Source organism: Erythrolamprus reginae, chromosome 3, assembly GCF_031021105.1.
Source record: "Erythrolamprus reginae isolate rEryReg1 chromosome 3, rEryReg1.hap1, whole genome shotgun sequence".
NCBI lineage: Eukaryota > Metazoa > Chordata > Lepidosauria > Squamata > Dipsadidae > Erythrolamprus > Erythrolamprus reginae.
Window position 1 is genome coordinate 19,233,532 of NC_091952.1, and position 15,273 is coordinate 19,248,804.

Sequence of the window (15,273 nt, forward strand, 5' to 3'; positions counted from 1 at the left end):
CTGACGAAGGAAGCGTGAGTAGCAGGGAAGAGGGGAGTTTGGCAGACAGCCCAGGAGTTCAATCATCCTTATCATCCCTGGATTCTGAACAAGAACTTATGATGGACCCACGCATGGGTAGAGTAATGCATAGGAGAGAACAACTGAAGGATTATTACAGGAGATAAGTGAGGCCACATGTGGTTGGGTGGGGTTGCTATAATTAGTGCTACAGATAAAAAGAGCAGCGTGCTGGTTTAGTCTTGTGGAAGTTTATCTGATTCATAGTTTCGTCAAGATCGTGGTTTCGCTGTTTCCCCGTTCAAGACTGTGTGTGAACTTTCTGGACTTTGGAATTGGACTCAATTTCCCAGTTACTGGGTGAGGAATTGGATTGCATTTAACCCGTGCCTTGTGTGTACCAGAAAATCCCTTTGACATTTAAAAAGGGAGGGTTTTTTGCTTTTCTGTTGATAAAGACTTTTGGTTTTCCTTCTATCGTGTAGTGTGTGTCTTTTTGGACTAATTACCCTGTAATTATGGGCTGTTGGGACACATTGGCAGAACACCTATTTTATTACTAATACTTAATATTAAAATATGATATTTCAGATTATACTTTTACAGATCTTTAAAATTGACGTGGCTTTCTGGAAGTATTCTCTGCTATTTAAAAGAAAATACAGTAACATTGGGCCTCTTCAGATCAAGCATCTATTTTTAAAAAGCTTCCTCATTTTAAGTTGTCTAGAACAATAATAAAGCAGTCTAATAATTTGAACATTCTATAGACATTTATAGTTATTGACATCTCCTTGAAGCAAAAAACAAGCAACCAGTTTCACCCTTTGCCTCTCCCTGCAGCAATTGGCTCTGTGCAGCTTGCCAGCAACTTCAATCACTCAGAAGTGTGTCGGGAGGCAGATAATCAGTGACTTGTGCTAATCAGGCTTTGCTGCTCTTTGCTGCAAGGAGGTAAACGGCTGGCAGGCAGAGACAAAAGAGTGGGGGGGACTGGGGGGGGGGCTACATTTGGTGTATAAGACACACCCAAGTTTTCACTCTTTTTGGGAAGGTAAAAAAGTGCATCTTATACTCCAAAAAATATAGTAAGTTGATGGGGCAAACTGATTTCTGAAGCATCTTAAATGTAGATTTAAACAATTAGCAGTGGAAGGATAACATTTTTATGGGACCCTGCCATGTCAGGTCCATCTACAAGGAATCATCAACAGAGGAAAAGTTATACCGCAGATTTGTTCCCCCTAACACCTCTCTATACAGATAAAGAAGAGTAAGTGATATGGTCAGTCACCTACAATGGGGAAGAGAACAGTCCACAGATAATTTTATTGTATTTGTTCTTTGTGTGACTTCAGTTCTGCTTATACTACTCACAACACCAGGGTGTAATGCTGGTGGTGGAAGAGCTCTATTAATATTTGTTTTGCCAATAGTGCACCAAAACTGCCATCTATGAACATATGGAAGGAATTATTAAAACAATTCCGTTAGCATCCCTATATAGTATTTTAATACCTGGCAAGAACTGATCAATAAAACATAAGTGCCAGAAGCAAGAGAAATAAAGGCAAGTTATTGGTGGGGGGGGGGAGGGGGGAGGGAACAAATTGATGGTATGATACAGCAGGGAATTGAATAGAATCTGCATAATGAAAATTGTAAAATAAAACTCTTCTGCCATAAGCAAAGCTGGTGTTTTGTGAAATCATCATGCAGGTTCATCACCCCTCCACATAGTTTTGTCAGTGTGGTGGCAACCTATTTCAGAAATTGTTAATCTGCATTTTCTAATCTAGTCATCGTCTTTTCTGTATCAATTTGGGGCAATTAAGAAGTTCCGACAAGATGCCCAACTTTTATTTTAAATCATGGACCACTTGCAAATTGTTAGACAGCTTAATGAGCCTCTTAATAAACAGTTCAAGTTCCAGCACGTACATAACTCCTATAGAAAAAATGCTGCTTTATTCAGTAAAACCATCTTTGAAAAAAAACATCTTGCTTTTTTGCTTACTAATACTTAATACTAAAACAGGATATTTCAGATTATACTTTTACAGATCTTTAAAATTGATGTGGCTTTTTGGAAGTATTCTCCACTATTTAAAAGAAAATACAGTAACATTGGGCCTCTTCAGATCAAGCATCTATTTTTAAAAAGCTTCCTCATTTTGTTAAGTTGTCTAGAACAATAATAAAGCAGTCTAATTTTGAACATTCTATAGACATTTATAGTTATTGACATCTCCTTGAAGCAAAAAAGAAACAAGCAACCAGTTTCAGCCTTTGCCTTTCCCTGAAGTTTAAGAGTTTAATTCTTCAACCAGGCTATGAACTCTGTTCTAAGAGAATAAATCAAGTTCAAGGCCAAAGCATAAATAACAGTTGACTTTTCAATAGATTTCCTGAATGGAGTTTGGTGGACCACAATGTGAAACCTGTATTTCTTAAAAATCACCACTGAAGACACATTGTGCCGAAGATCAATTAACAACAACCAGATTGCTGCTACTGGGGGGGAAAGTAAGGTAAATTTTTAAAGAACTTATAAAGATGGCGTCAGAACCAAGCTGGGGCAAAAATGTAAAAATCCCATCCGCGGTGAAAAGAACTGAAAATGTTCATGATTTTATAACTGTTCATGTACTGTAAACCTTAAGCTGCTATTTGTTTTCTCATAAGGTTAAATATTCCACAATTCTGTTCCAGGTCCTGTTGGAGGAGGGAGGCAGTGCTGCTGTCATGCACAGTGCAATCCTATGCATGATTACTTGAAATTAAGCCCCAGGTTATAGGGCCACAGTCTTCAAGTTCAGGTAGGAACAAATGACCAATGTAGAACACTTAAAGTGAGTGCAGTTCCCATAAAAACAACATCTTTTTAAAAACAGGGGAAAGGAAAAGACAACTTTCTTTTCTTTCTTTTTTTGTGTTTTCTTATTTTGATCTTATTAAAAGCACAAGGAAGAAGCCCAACTGACAGGCACGGTTAGTTAAGTTTCTGGTAGAAATTCTTTCTTCAGTTGAAGTTCTTGTGGCACCTTCAAAATAAAAAGGAACACAAGAGTTTGTAAGAAAGGTTGTTTTAGAAATTATGCTATCCAAGTAGGGGTGCAAGGGTCTAAACATTTATTTTATGGACCAATTAACTCACAGTGTTAGAAATGGAAAGAACAATTATTATGCTAAGATAAACTGATTAAATAAAGTCCTACACAATCTGTAACATTTTGTTTGGTTAGTTAAGATTACTGTAAATATAATAATACAATATAAGAATTATTTTATTTAGGTTTGATGGGAATACTCTTCTTCACAACTCCAAATTGTACTCTCCTGTTACAGGTAATCCTCAACTTAGCTTCGAGACCGCCTTCTGTCACACAACTGCCAGCGACCAGTGAGATCCCACAGAGTTGGTCTCCTCCAGGTCCCGTCAGCTAAACAGTGTTGGCTGGCGGGCCCATGGGGGAGGGCCTTCTCTGTGGCTGCCCCGGTTCTCTGGAACCAGTTACCTCCAGAGGTCAGGACTGCCCCCACCCTATTGACCTTCTGAAAAGCAGTTAAGACTTGGCTTTTCTGGCAGGCCTGGGGCTGTTGATCTCACGGTTGTAATCGGCGAGATCTGGCCATGGAATGATATGTACGGGTTTTAAAGTGTTTTTAATGTTTAAGATTTTTAAAATATTTTATTCTGTTGTTAAGCCGCCCAGAGTCCTTTGGGAGTTGGGCGGCATATAAATTTATTAAAATAAAATAAACAACACGACTATAGTTGAGATCAGAATTATCTTAACCTGTGCAGGTTATTAAGCAAATCATCACATGATTAACTAGATTTTCTGACATTTTTATGACAGCCATTAATTGAATCAACATGGTCGTTAAAGTTCAGTTGCTAAACAAATCCATTGTCTCTCTACAATGGAAATTTACCCCCTTGGAAACTGGGAGTAAATGCCATGTGGCAAAAAAAGTCATAAATCAGGGTCATGTGAGCTTGGTACCACAAATGGATCGTGTGCACTTTGAATTCTGGTCATAAGAATATTTGGGGGTGCATCATATCATCAAACATTTGCTAAGCAGCCGGTATTACATTAAGGAATACCTGCTTAACAGGGCAAAGAAGTATTTTAGCTTTAAAAGGGAAATCCTTCTTTGGAAACTTGAAGATATCTGGACTTCAACTCCCAGAATTCCCCAGCCAGCGAATGCATACATTACATACATGAATCTCAGAGTGGAAGAGTGATTCTTAGAAAAGATGCATTTTGCTGAATTAACTACAATTACTCTGTATGTTCCCCGCTACCCTTGATTTACCAGCAAGCGGTGCAAACTAAACTTTTGGGGTCTTTTGAAGATCTATTATTCTGAGATGCACACAAATAACTGATCTCTAAGCACATGCTTCAGCACCTTTTCCATGAACCTGAGCAGCTGGTAGAAAAATATAAAGAACAAAGCACATTTTCAAAGCTGACAATATTATATGCATACAAACACATTCATTCATACTCAAAGTCTGAATTAAAAGGATCTCACAAGTATTGTGAGTGCCTTTTGTCACTTTCTTTACAAAACATCTTAACCTGGACTAAAGAGCACCCATAGCATAGCAACATAGCATCGTAGGTGCATTTACATCCCTAATGAAGCAAATCCTTGTTTTAGCCCATAAATGAAGCTTCTCAAAATCATTCTTGAACTCAGCAGATAAAAAAAAAAGGACAGAAACCCAGTCTGCCAAAAGCTTTACAGCAGAAATGTAAAAGAACTTGAAATATATTATTCCTTTAGACTGTTCTAATATTGTCCAAACATACATGAGAAGGTACCGCATGATGCAGGGCACCTTTGAAGGAAAGCTTGTGAACAAGCTTTTCCTTATGGCTAAAGATCATTTTGCAACATAAATGCTAGCAGAAACACATAATAAGCCAGTTTTAAAAGTCAAAACATAATTAAATCTATAATATTTAATGGTAAATTATACTTTAAAGACGTATTTTTAAGATGAAATATTTGAAAAGAAAATTTGCCAAAATATACTGCTCAAAAAAATAAAGGGAACACTCAAATAACACATCCTAGATCTGAATGAATGAATGAAATATTCTCATTGAATATTCCATTTGCATAACAGCATGTGAAATTGATTGTCAATCAGTGTTGCTTCCCAAGTGGACAGTTTGATTTCACATAAGTTTGATTTACTTGGAGTTATATTGTTTTGTTTAAGTGTTCCATTTATTTTTTTTGAGCAGTGTATAATTTAAATATCACTCTTTTCTAATTAAGTCCACATACTTAAGATTGAAATCAGTGCATGTTGATGTTATTGCTGTCTATTGATGTCTCAAGTGGTCAATATACTGTACATTATATTAAAAACATTTTTTCTCCGTTGTAAGTGTATCAATCATATACTAGAGCCATGATGTCAAACCTATGGCACATGTAGCCATATTGGAGGGCACATAAGCTGTTGCCCTGTCAGCTGCAGCGCTTCCTGAAGCCCCAGAGTGCGAAAAACAGCACAATGGGCAAACCGTAAATCCATTTTCCCGATCTTCCGGTTTGCCTATTCTTTCACTATCCCAGGCTTCAGTGAGGCCTGTGCGCATGTGCGTGGACGGGGGGGGGGGGTATGCACATGGACAGTGTGAGAGGGTGCACATGCTCGAGGGAGGGAATGGTGTGGCTGCTAGCACACCCACAACCATCCTTTTGGCATGTGAACCAAAAAAGGTTAGCCATCAATGTACTAGAGTAACTAATCCCCATAATTCATTTATTCTCTTCCTCTCTCCCTCCCTCTATATATCTATATCTATGTCATCTAAATCTACATTGTCTGTCTGTCTATCTATCTACCTTTCTACCCACCCACTCACCCACCCATCCATCTATCTATCTATCTCACATACTTGGACTTGCTGACCTCAAATGAACAGTAATATTGGTTGTCCTTGCTTAACAATGGTAATTGGGACTAACCTGTGCAATAGTAAAACACAATATCAAGTGTTTGTTAAACAAAGAGCCTATTGTATAGTCTGTATTATTTAAAAAAAGAAAAAAAAGAAAACACACACACAGAGTCCGTGGCATGCTCTTAACATTTGTTGTACTGAAGCAAAATAGGCAATTTTCCAGGTAGACAAAAACTCCTTGAGAACACAAGGAGGAAAGACAGAAGGGGAAACCTTGGTTTGTTTTATTCTATTTCAAGAGTTCAGCTCCCTCCCATTATGGACATGTTGGAAACTGATGCCCAAGATACCATTTGTGATTTTTGACAGTAGTCAATGCCCTATTCCATCCATTTGTCATTGCTCTGGATATCTGGCTATGTAATATTAAATAGATATCGTACTTTTTCTTATTTTTATTTTTTTTTATAAAAAAGATTGGTGCTTTTGCCTTCTTTTAAAAGTAGGGGTTATTTTCTGTCACACATCTTAAAAGTTACTAGGCCATGCAGATGATGCTACAGAGCTTCCTATTCCATTGCTACCAGTATTAGTGCTAACACTACTGCTACCATTATACCTGGTTTTCAGGAAGGTAACTACCTGCTCAAATTGAGAGGTTTCCTCTCTCTTGTAAGCCAATACTAATGGAAAAAGAGCCAGCTCACAGCATTCACTTCCCTTAGAAAGATAACTGGTGGCAATAGAAAAGTACTAGATACGTGGTGCACCAAAAATGTAGACCTTAAGATGCTCCATGATGTTGGACAATGTTTGAGAAAGGAGAGATATTTTTCTATGAGAGATTTTTCTGTCATGGCAGCACAGAAAACATGTCCTTTTCAAAAGAGAAAGAAAAAATAACTAACAAAAAAAATAATGAAGAAAACTAGACTAAAAACAAAGGTTCTGTTAAACCTGAATAAATAACAGAAATTCTGTTAAACCTTTTCGTGTGATATGAAAAAGGCCAATTGAATGTCTCCTTAGAAAAAGGTTTCTTCTACCTTATGATTCAGTACTGAGTAGGGTATCACTTGATCCATCCACCTTATTTTAATTGAAGGGAATGCCTAGACTCCTGATGAAGATTTTACAGAGAAGACAACCATGGATAAGAAATAATGATCTTTAAGGTATCTTCACTCCATCCCGTAAAAATCATTTTACCGTGGGCCAAGAAGCCTGACTAACAAAGCATTGGCAGTTCAAATTAATAATCTGCCAGTCTTTTTCTAAACCATCTGTAGTTTCAGAACTATTTTAAAAAGCAACAAATTGCAGAAGTTGAAATGAGACGTTACAAAATTGCAGACAACTGTGGTTAAGCTCTCAGCTTGGAGTTATAGTGGCACTTGGCACATCTGCTGATGTTTCTTAACGGCTGTAGTAAATTAATAAGCATTATTGTTAAACACTAGCTTCCATTCCTTTGATGATAGCCTATTCCACCAAGAGCATAGCAACTGGCTTCTGGTTCATGTTTTACTTTTGTTGTATACTTACAAGTGCCACTGTAAAGAAGCTATGTCTTAAAGTCAACTACATGGGATTTATATTTGCAAAAAAGTAAGGCTGACACTTATAACAATGCCAAAAATTTAGTATCGCAATTCGCCATCATCATAATGCCTGATTTGTCTATTAATGTATTATGCATAAAGCAAAGTTCTCCCATGTCTCTGGAAGGAGAGTCCAGCATGGGTTTAGCTCAAGTCTTATTGGTAGGGACTGAGTTTTAAATTAATATAATTAACATATTAAGTAGGTACCGCCCCTTTGCTGCCCCAGTACCTCTGTTTTAAAAAACTCAGTCTAGAATAGGGACTCTGAGTTTTTTCCTCTTGAAGGAAATTCAATAAAATAATGTTTTAATCGTTTTTACTTGTTCATTTCTGTATTAATGTTGTTGTTTTGTCTTCTACAGGTATCTGGATGCCTGGGGTTTCTGCCCTCCGCGGGCAGCACCCCCATCAGACTCCTCATGGGACCTCTTCTCCCAGCGAGTACTGCCCTGATGAGGAATGGCTGGGCTACAGGTCACTGTCCTCCGTGGTCAGACCTAGCCCTACACCCCAGATGGGGAGGGTCCGCCCCTCCCCATTGACGGGGGCAGCGCGGCGCCGTGGATGACAGGCGCGGATCTGACAGCAGCGCCTGTCAGCTGTTGATCGGGAAGCCGCGCGGCGGCATTTAAACGGCCGCGGAAATTACTATTCGGCCTGAGGCGAAGCCAAATAAAGGCTCGCCGGCGCGGAAGCCTCAGTGACTGGTGATTCCAGCAGAGGAGTGCTCTCCAGGCTTGGGCTCGCTGGGGAGAGTCGCGCCGCCATTTCGCTGGCTATAAGGGCGCGAAAGACCGGGGAGAGTCACGCCCGCCATTTTTTCTTTTAAAAAAGGGCGCAAAAAGCCGTTGCAAGCGGCAGCCACTATGTAGAGGCTTGGCGGTGTGCCAAAAAACCTTAGAGGTTAATTTGCCTGGAGACTGCCTCTGATTGGTGGTCGCCCGATCACGTGATAAGTGATCATCAGGCAGAGTCAGCAGAAAAAACTGTGACAGCCTCCATAGTCAGTGCTCGTGAACGGAGACTGCAGAGATTGCTGTTTGTCGTTTGACAGTTCAATAATAATAGTTGTGAGTACGCTGCCCCTTATCACCAGATAAAGAATGGCTGACCAACTGGGTGCTCATGGGGAGGAACAGCCCCAGCCAACTCCAGTGCCCAGTAAAAATAAGGAGAAGGCTTCTGGCAAGGCCAAGTCAAAATCTTCCCAGTCTTCATCCTCCATTAAAGAAGCTGAGAGGAAGATTAAAGCCTTGGAACAAAGGCTAGAAGCGGCCTTGGCCCCCCATACTGCAGGGGCTCTCACCATACCCCCATTTCAGCCACTCCCTTCATCAAGGACATCATCATTGTCTCTGGGAGCCATGGGCACTGCAAGTGAGAGGGACTGGTCTCCTGACAGACAAGCTGTATCAGGCCCACCTCCACCTTCGCCTCTCACTAGGCCAGATAGGCCTGCTTCAATAGGCCATCCTACCTATGGGTTCCCTGCAGGGACACAGGTGTGTGCCCCAACAGCAACGTTCACGCCAACGGCTGCAGGGCTCAGATCCCAAGCCGATGCCTGGCAGGCCTTCCCTCCAGCCCTGCAGGACATTATTGCTAACGCTTATGCGCAGGGCATGGTGGTTGGAGCCCAGCGTACAACGCCTTCATCATCACACCTGTATCAGCCCAGGGATCTTTGGTCAGCACCACCGCCCCCTCCTGGGCTGGACTCACTTGCGGGAGAAACATGCTTTCTGGAAGGTGACAGTGAACCGGGGGACAATCAACTATCTGATGATGAGTATAATGTTCCAGAACAACCAGCTCCCGCAGGATTGTTTAAACCAGCATTATTTAGGGTGCTCTTGCACAAGGTAAAGCAAGCCTTGGATGTGGCAGGTGCCATGGCTCCTCCTGAGGCGGGAGATGGAGTCAGAACTTCAGCTTCCCTATGTAAGGAGCCGCCCAAGGAGTCTGAAAATGTACCTGCCATGGAAATATTCCTTGAGAATATAAAACGCACCTGGCAGCACCCAGCAGCGGCGCAGGGGCCCTCCAACTTAGAGCGCCGCTTCTACACATTCGACGATGAGATGGAGAACCTATTGCAGTTCCCGCCAGTGGACAAGCCGGTGGCCACACTGGTGTCCAATGCTTTGGTTCCTTCTGAGACTGCAGACAGCCTCAAGCCGGATGAGAGACGGGCTGAGACACTCCTGAGGAAGGCCCACCAGATGGCAGCATGGGCCCTGAGGGCTGCATCTACTGCATCCATCTTCAATAGGGCATCCCTGATGTGGATTCAGGAGGTACAGGCCAGGATGGGGCCTGAGGATTCTCGTCTAAAGCTGGATCTCAGCAAGCTCCTGGCGGCGGCCGAATTCTCCGCAGATGCCACCTTGCATGCGGCGAAGTTTTCTGCGAGGGGCATGGCTTCCACTATTTCATCTCGGCGCCTCCTTTGGCTCCGCCACTGGCAGGCGGATGCCAAGTCGAAATGGCGCCTGTCATCTGCGCCTTTCCAGGGCACGAAATTGTTCGGGGAGGTGTTGGAATCAGTCCTTGTGGAGGACAAGGACAAGAGGAAGATCCTCCCCAGATCCTCTCGACGTCAGGATCGCACTACCGCCCCGTATCAACGCCGGCAGCCCTTTCGATGGGACCCAGCATCCGGAACCACCCAGGCCTCTAGACCGTATTCACAAGGTCAATATGGTCAGTCCTATTCGTACCGGGGTGATAGGACCTACTTCCAGGGCCGGGGCAGAGGATACCAGCAGGCGAGACGCCCCTTTCGGGGTTCCAATCAACGAGGCTTCCGTGGAGCCAAGTGACTCCATAGGGCAGGTCCCTTTGGGGGGGAAACTCCAAAGGTTTTGTACCGCCTGGAGGACCACATCCTCCGACGCTTGGGTCTTGGACACAGTGACCCGGGGCCTACACCTGGAATTCCTTCAGATTCCGCCTACCCAATTTGTGTCATGTCCAGTGCCCAAAGACGTTACCAAACGGTCATTACTGGAACAAGAGATTGCACATCTCCTGGAGATCCAAGCCATCGAGAGGGTGCCAGCCCAGATGGAGGGTATGGGATTCTACTCCAGGGTCTTCATAGTCCCCAAGGCATCGGGAGGTTGCAGGCTCATCTTGAATCTGAAGCACCTAAACAGGTACGTGTTATACCGCAGATTCAAGATGGCCTCCCTTCGCACTATCCTGGCATCAATCCGGCCTCGAGATCTCATGTCATCCATCGACCTGAAGGAGGCGTATTTGCACGTGCCCATTCATCCGGAGCACCGGAGATACCTCCGTTTTTATGTCCATGGGAGGCACTATCAGTACCAGGCGATGCCTTTTGGCCTCTCTTCCGCACCGCGTACCTTCACCAAGCTCCTGGATTCGCTGCTCGCCTCTTTACGGTCCCGGTCAATAAGACTGTTAGCTTACTTGGACGACACCCTCGTACTGTCCAGGGATCTTGCGACCGCGCGGCAGGATCTACGGGACACGGTGGCGCTGTTGCAGGAACATGGCTTTACGATAAACGGGGCAAAAAGTCATTTTTCGCCCACCACCACTATCACCCATCTCGACGCTGTTATAGACACCATCGCCATGAAGGTCTACCTATCTCTGGAGAGACAGCGCAACGTTCAGGACTTAGTCACCAAATTACAACATCAGAGGATGGTACCGCTGGCCCTTTTATCCAAGGTCCTGGGGACGCTAGTGTCATGCGTGGACATCGTTCCCTGGGCTCGGTACCATTTCCGCACGCTACAATGGACACTGCTTCCATACCAAAAGCAACGGGTGAGTCACACACACAGATTAGTTGCGGTAGGAAGAGGCCTGCGAGACTCCCTAAAATGGTGGAAGTCCCGGGCAATACATCAAGGGTCCCCCCTTGGCCACCTACAGCACATCATTGTGACTACGGATGCCAGCCTCCTGGGTTGGGGAGCCCATGTGGACCATCATGTAACTCAGGGGTTGTGGCTTCCTCAGGACTTAACTCCAGTGAATATCAACTTCCTGGAGCTGAAAGCGGTGCGCCTTGCCCTGCTAACCTTTACACCACTTCTCCAGGGAAAGCATGTGTTGGTTCGTACGGACAATGTTGCGACCAGGGCGCATCTCAACCACCAGGGGGGCACCAGATCTCTCAGGTTGATGGAGGAAACACAACTCCTCTTCGACTGGGCAGAGGTCCATCTTGCGTCTCTCCACGCAGAGCACATTGCGGGGGAGGCCAATACTCAAGCGGATTGGCTCAGTCGGCAAGCAGTGGATCCAGCGGAGTGGAGTCTGACCCCACAACTGTTCCAGCAAGTGACCAAAAGGTTTGGCAACCCGACGGTAGACTTATTCGCGACTCCGCACAATGCCCAGCTCCCAAGGTTTTATTCAAGATTCCCCACACCGGGAGCCGAAGGGATCAATGCCCTGTACCTACCGTGGCCCAAGAAATTGCTATACGCCTTTCCACCAACATCACTTATTCCAAAGGTCATCGAGAAGATCCTAGTGGAACAGGCGGAGGTCATCCTGATAGCACCGCACTGGCCGCGGCGGGCTTGGTTCGCAGACCTGATGGGGCTCTCAATTGTCCAGCCATGGAGGATCCCAGATGACCAAATTACCCTCACTCAAGGAGCGATATTCCATCCAGAGCCTCAGTGGTTCCACCTGACCGCTTGGCGCTTGAGGGGGACAGACTGAGAACCTGGAACATTCCCGAGAATGTCATCGCTACGATCCAGTCGGCCAGGAGGCCTTCAACGACTAGGATCTACCAGGCTACTTGGGCCGCATTCACCGCTTTTTGCAAGGTCAGACATCAGCGGCCGCAGGATGCTAGTTTAGTCTTGGTGTTGGAGTTTTTACAATCCGGTCTGGAAAAGGGATTGGCTCCCAATACCTTAAGAAGACAGGTAGCGGCTTTGGCAACGATTATTCGATCTGAGGATGGTGGGTCATTGTCCCACCATTCGTTGATTAAAGACTTTCTGAAAGGGGCTACCAATAGGCATCCTCCACCGATACGACGTTTCCCTACTTGGGATCTTACAGTGGTATTACAAGCACTCACAGCTCCTCCGTTTGAACCGCTGAGAACTGTACCTTTGAGAATGTTATCCCTTAAAACAGCGTTCTTAGTGGCCATTACATCGGCACGACGGTGTCGGAACTGTCGGCCTTGTCAGTAGGGCCTGACCTGTGTACATTTCAACCTAATAGGGTGATCCTCCGTTTGGACCCAACGTTCATACCTAAAGTCAACACCCACTTTCACCGGACACAGGAACTTGTCTTGCCGGATTTCTGCGTCCATGGATCACATCCGTTGGAACTTAAGTGGCATAAGGTGGACGTGCGCAGAGCTCTGAAACTCTATATCAGACGCACGGCTCCTTTCCGTAGGACTGAGGCCTTGTTTGTCTCCTTTGGCCAACATCGACTGGGCCTCAAAGTGTCCTCACAGACCATTAGTCAATGGTTGAAGCTTTGTATAGTAGAAGCGTACAAAGCAGGTTCCCAGACATTGCCTAGTGGCATCACGGCTCATTCGACTCGTAGTGCCGCTGCTTCGGCGGCATGGGCCACACAGGCATCGATAGAAGACATCTGTAAGGCGGCCACGTGGGCCACCCCTACCACCTTTATACGGCATTATAAACTGGACACGTTTGCTTCGGCCGAGGCGGCCTTCGGGAGGAGAGTATTGCAATGAGTGTGTGACACTACAGGATCATGATTCAATGATATCCCTCCCTTGAACACTTGAACTTGGGTATATCCCATGCTGGACTCTCCTTCCAGAGACATGGGAGAAGAACCGTTGAACTTACCTGAACGGTCTTCTCCATGGCCTGGAAGGAGTCCAAACCCTCCCATTGAAACATGGACATTGAATTCGTTTTTTAAAACTGAGGTACTGGGGCAGCAAGGGGGCGGTACCTACTTAATATGTTAATTATATTAATTTAAAACTCAGTCCCTACCAATAAGACTTGAGCTAAACCCATGCTGGACTCTCCTTCCAGGCCATGGAGAAGACCGTTCAGGTAAGTTCAACGGTTCTTTTCTTGCGAAGCCTGTTACAATTATTAACAATTCAAATCTCTTGAATGAAGAGCACTGTACTAATTGTGGGTTTCATAATATATTACTCTAAAAAGCCCAGGTTTTCATAGCCGAGGATATTACCATAAATACACATAGTCCTCAACATGGCAGAAATCGAGACCAGAATTCCCATCGCTAAATGATGCGGTCGTAAAGTGCAACCACATTGCTTAGCAACAGCAATCCCGCCAGTCACTAACATAATCCCACAGTTGTTAGCTGAGGCAACTTCCTGCTGGTTTCTCACAAGAAGTCCGTGGGCAAGCCAGCAGGAAGTTGCAAGTCTCAGGCTGGCAGCCAGGTAAGTGGGGGCTGCTGGGTGGGGGGCAGAGCGTGGAATGGGGAAAGGTTGAGAAGGCGGGAAAACACTTGAGATGATGCAAGAAGATTCAGGAGACACGTGGCATGGGCCAGGGAAAGTACATGAGGATGAAAGGGATAGCAAGAAGAAAGGGTGAGAGGCAGGGCATGGATCACAAAGGGTGTGTGAGAGGTGGGTCATGTAGCATAGTGTGAGGGGGTCAGGAAGGGTGTGGCACAGGCCAGAAAGGTGCATATATGGTTGAGGAATAATACCCTGAGGTGAGCACAGGTCTGGGGAGGTTGCTCAGGTGAAGGAGACTTACACCAGTAATTTGCAACCTTCCCTGTTGGCTTGCCCACTGATTTTCTGAAGTAGCCGGCAGAGAAGGTTGTAAAAAGCAATCAGGGGGATCCAGGGCCATGCAACTGTGTGAAACAGTTGCATAGCGCCCAGTCTGCGAGGATGACCATAGGAGATGCTGCAAGGGTTGGAATTACCATAATATCCTTTGTTCAGCGCAGCTTTACTTCAAAGTGTTGGTTATGACCTATAAAGCCCTTCGATCGCACCGGACCAGATTATCTCAGGGACCGCCTTCTGCTGCACGAATCCCAGCGACTAGTTAGGTCCCACAGAGTGGGTCTTCTCCGAGTCCCGTCAACTAAACAATGTCGCTTGGCGGGACCCAGGGGAAGAGCCTTCTGTGTGGCGGCCCCGGCTCTCTGGAACCAACTCCCCCCAGAGATTAGAATGGCCCACACCCTCCTTGCCTTTCGCAAGCTTCTTAAAACCCACGTCTGCCGCCAGGCATGGGGGAACTGAGATACTCTTTCCCCCTAGGCCTTTACAATTTTATGCATGGTATGTCTGTATGTATGTTTGGTTTTATAATAAGGGTTTTTAACTGTTTTAATATTGGATTGTTATACGCTGTTTTTATTACTGTTGTTAGCCGCCCCAAATCTACGGAGAGGGGCGGCATACAAATCCAATAAATAAATAAAATAATAAATAAATAGTCATTGAATGAATGGTCACAGGTAGCAGACTATAACTATAGTCTAGTGAAACCAGGAGTACAGTGCTCTGCATGAGTAATAGGGGGTCACACACATAAACACAAAGAATGGGTTACCTGCTAGAATCATAATGACTTCCATAAGATTTAACTGTAAAAATGAAAAATGCTTTTTTATAATCAGAAAGAGTATGCATTTGGTCTATATTACATTAATCACAGTTCAGCACTCCAACACAAACAATTAAATGTTTATGAGCTACTGTCTATGATCTACAAATAGCA

General features: G+C 44.5%; 1 protein-coding gene across 2 annotated transcripts in view; it reads right to left on the reverse strand.

The window, feature by feature from the left end:
- Window positions 1-1,838: 1,838 nt before the first annotated feature.
- Window positions 1,839-15,273, reverse strand: part of RAE1 (ribonucleic acid export 1) — a 30,083-nt gene continuing 16,648 nt past the window's right edge. For both annotated transcript variants that reach the window (XM_070744568.1, XM_070744571.1), the window contains exon 13: window positions 1,839-3,044. In XM_070744568.1, coding sequence (XP_070600669.1) covers window position 3,044 — 1 coding nt within the window. In that variant the 3' untranslated portion in view covers window positions 1,839-3,043. The remainder of the gene's footprint in view (window positions 3,045-15,273) is intronic.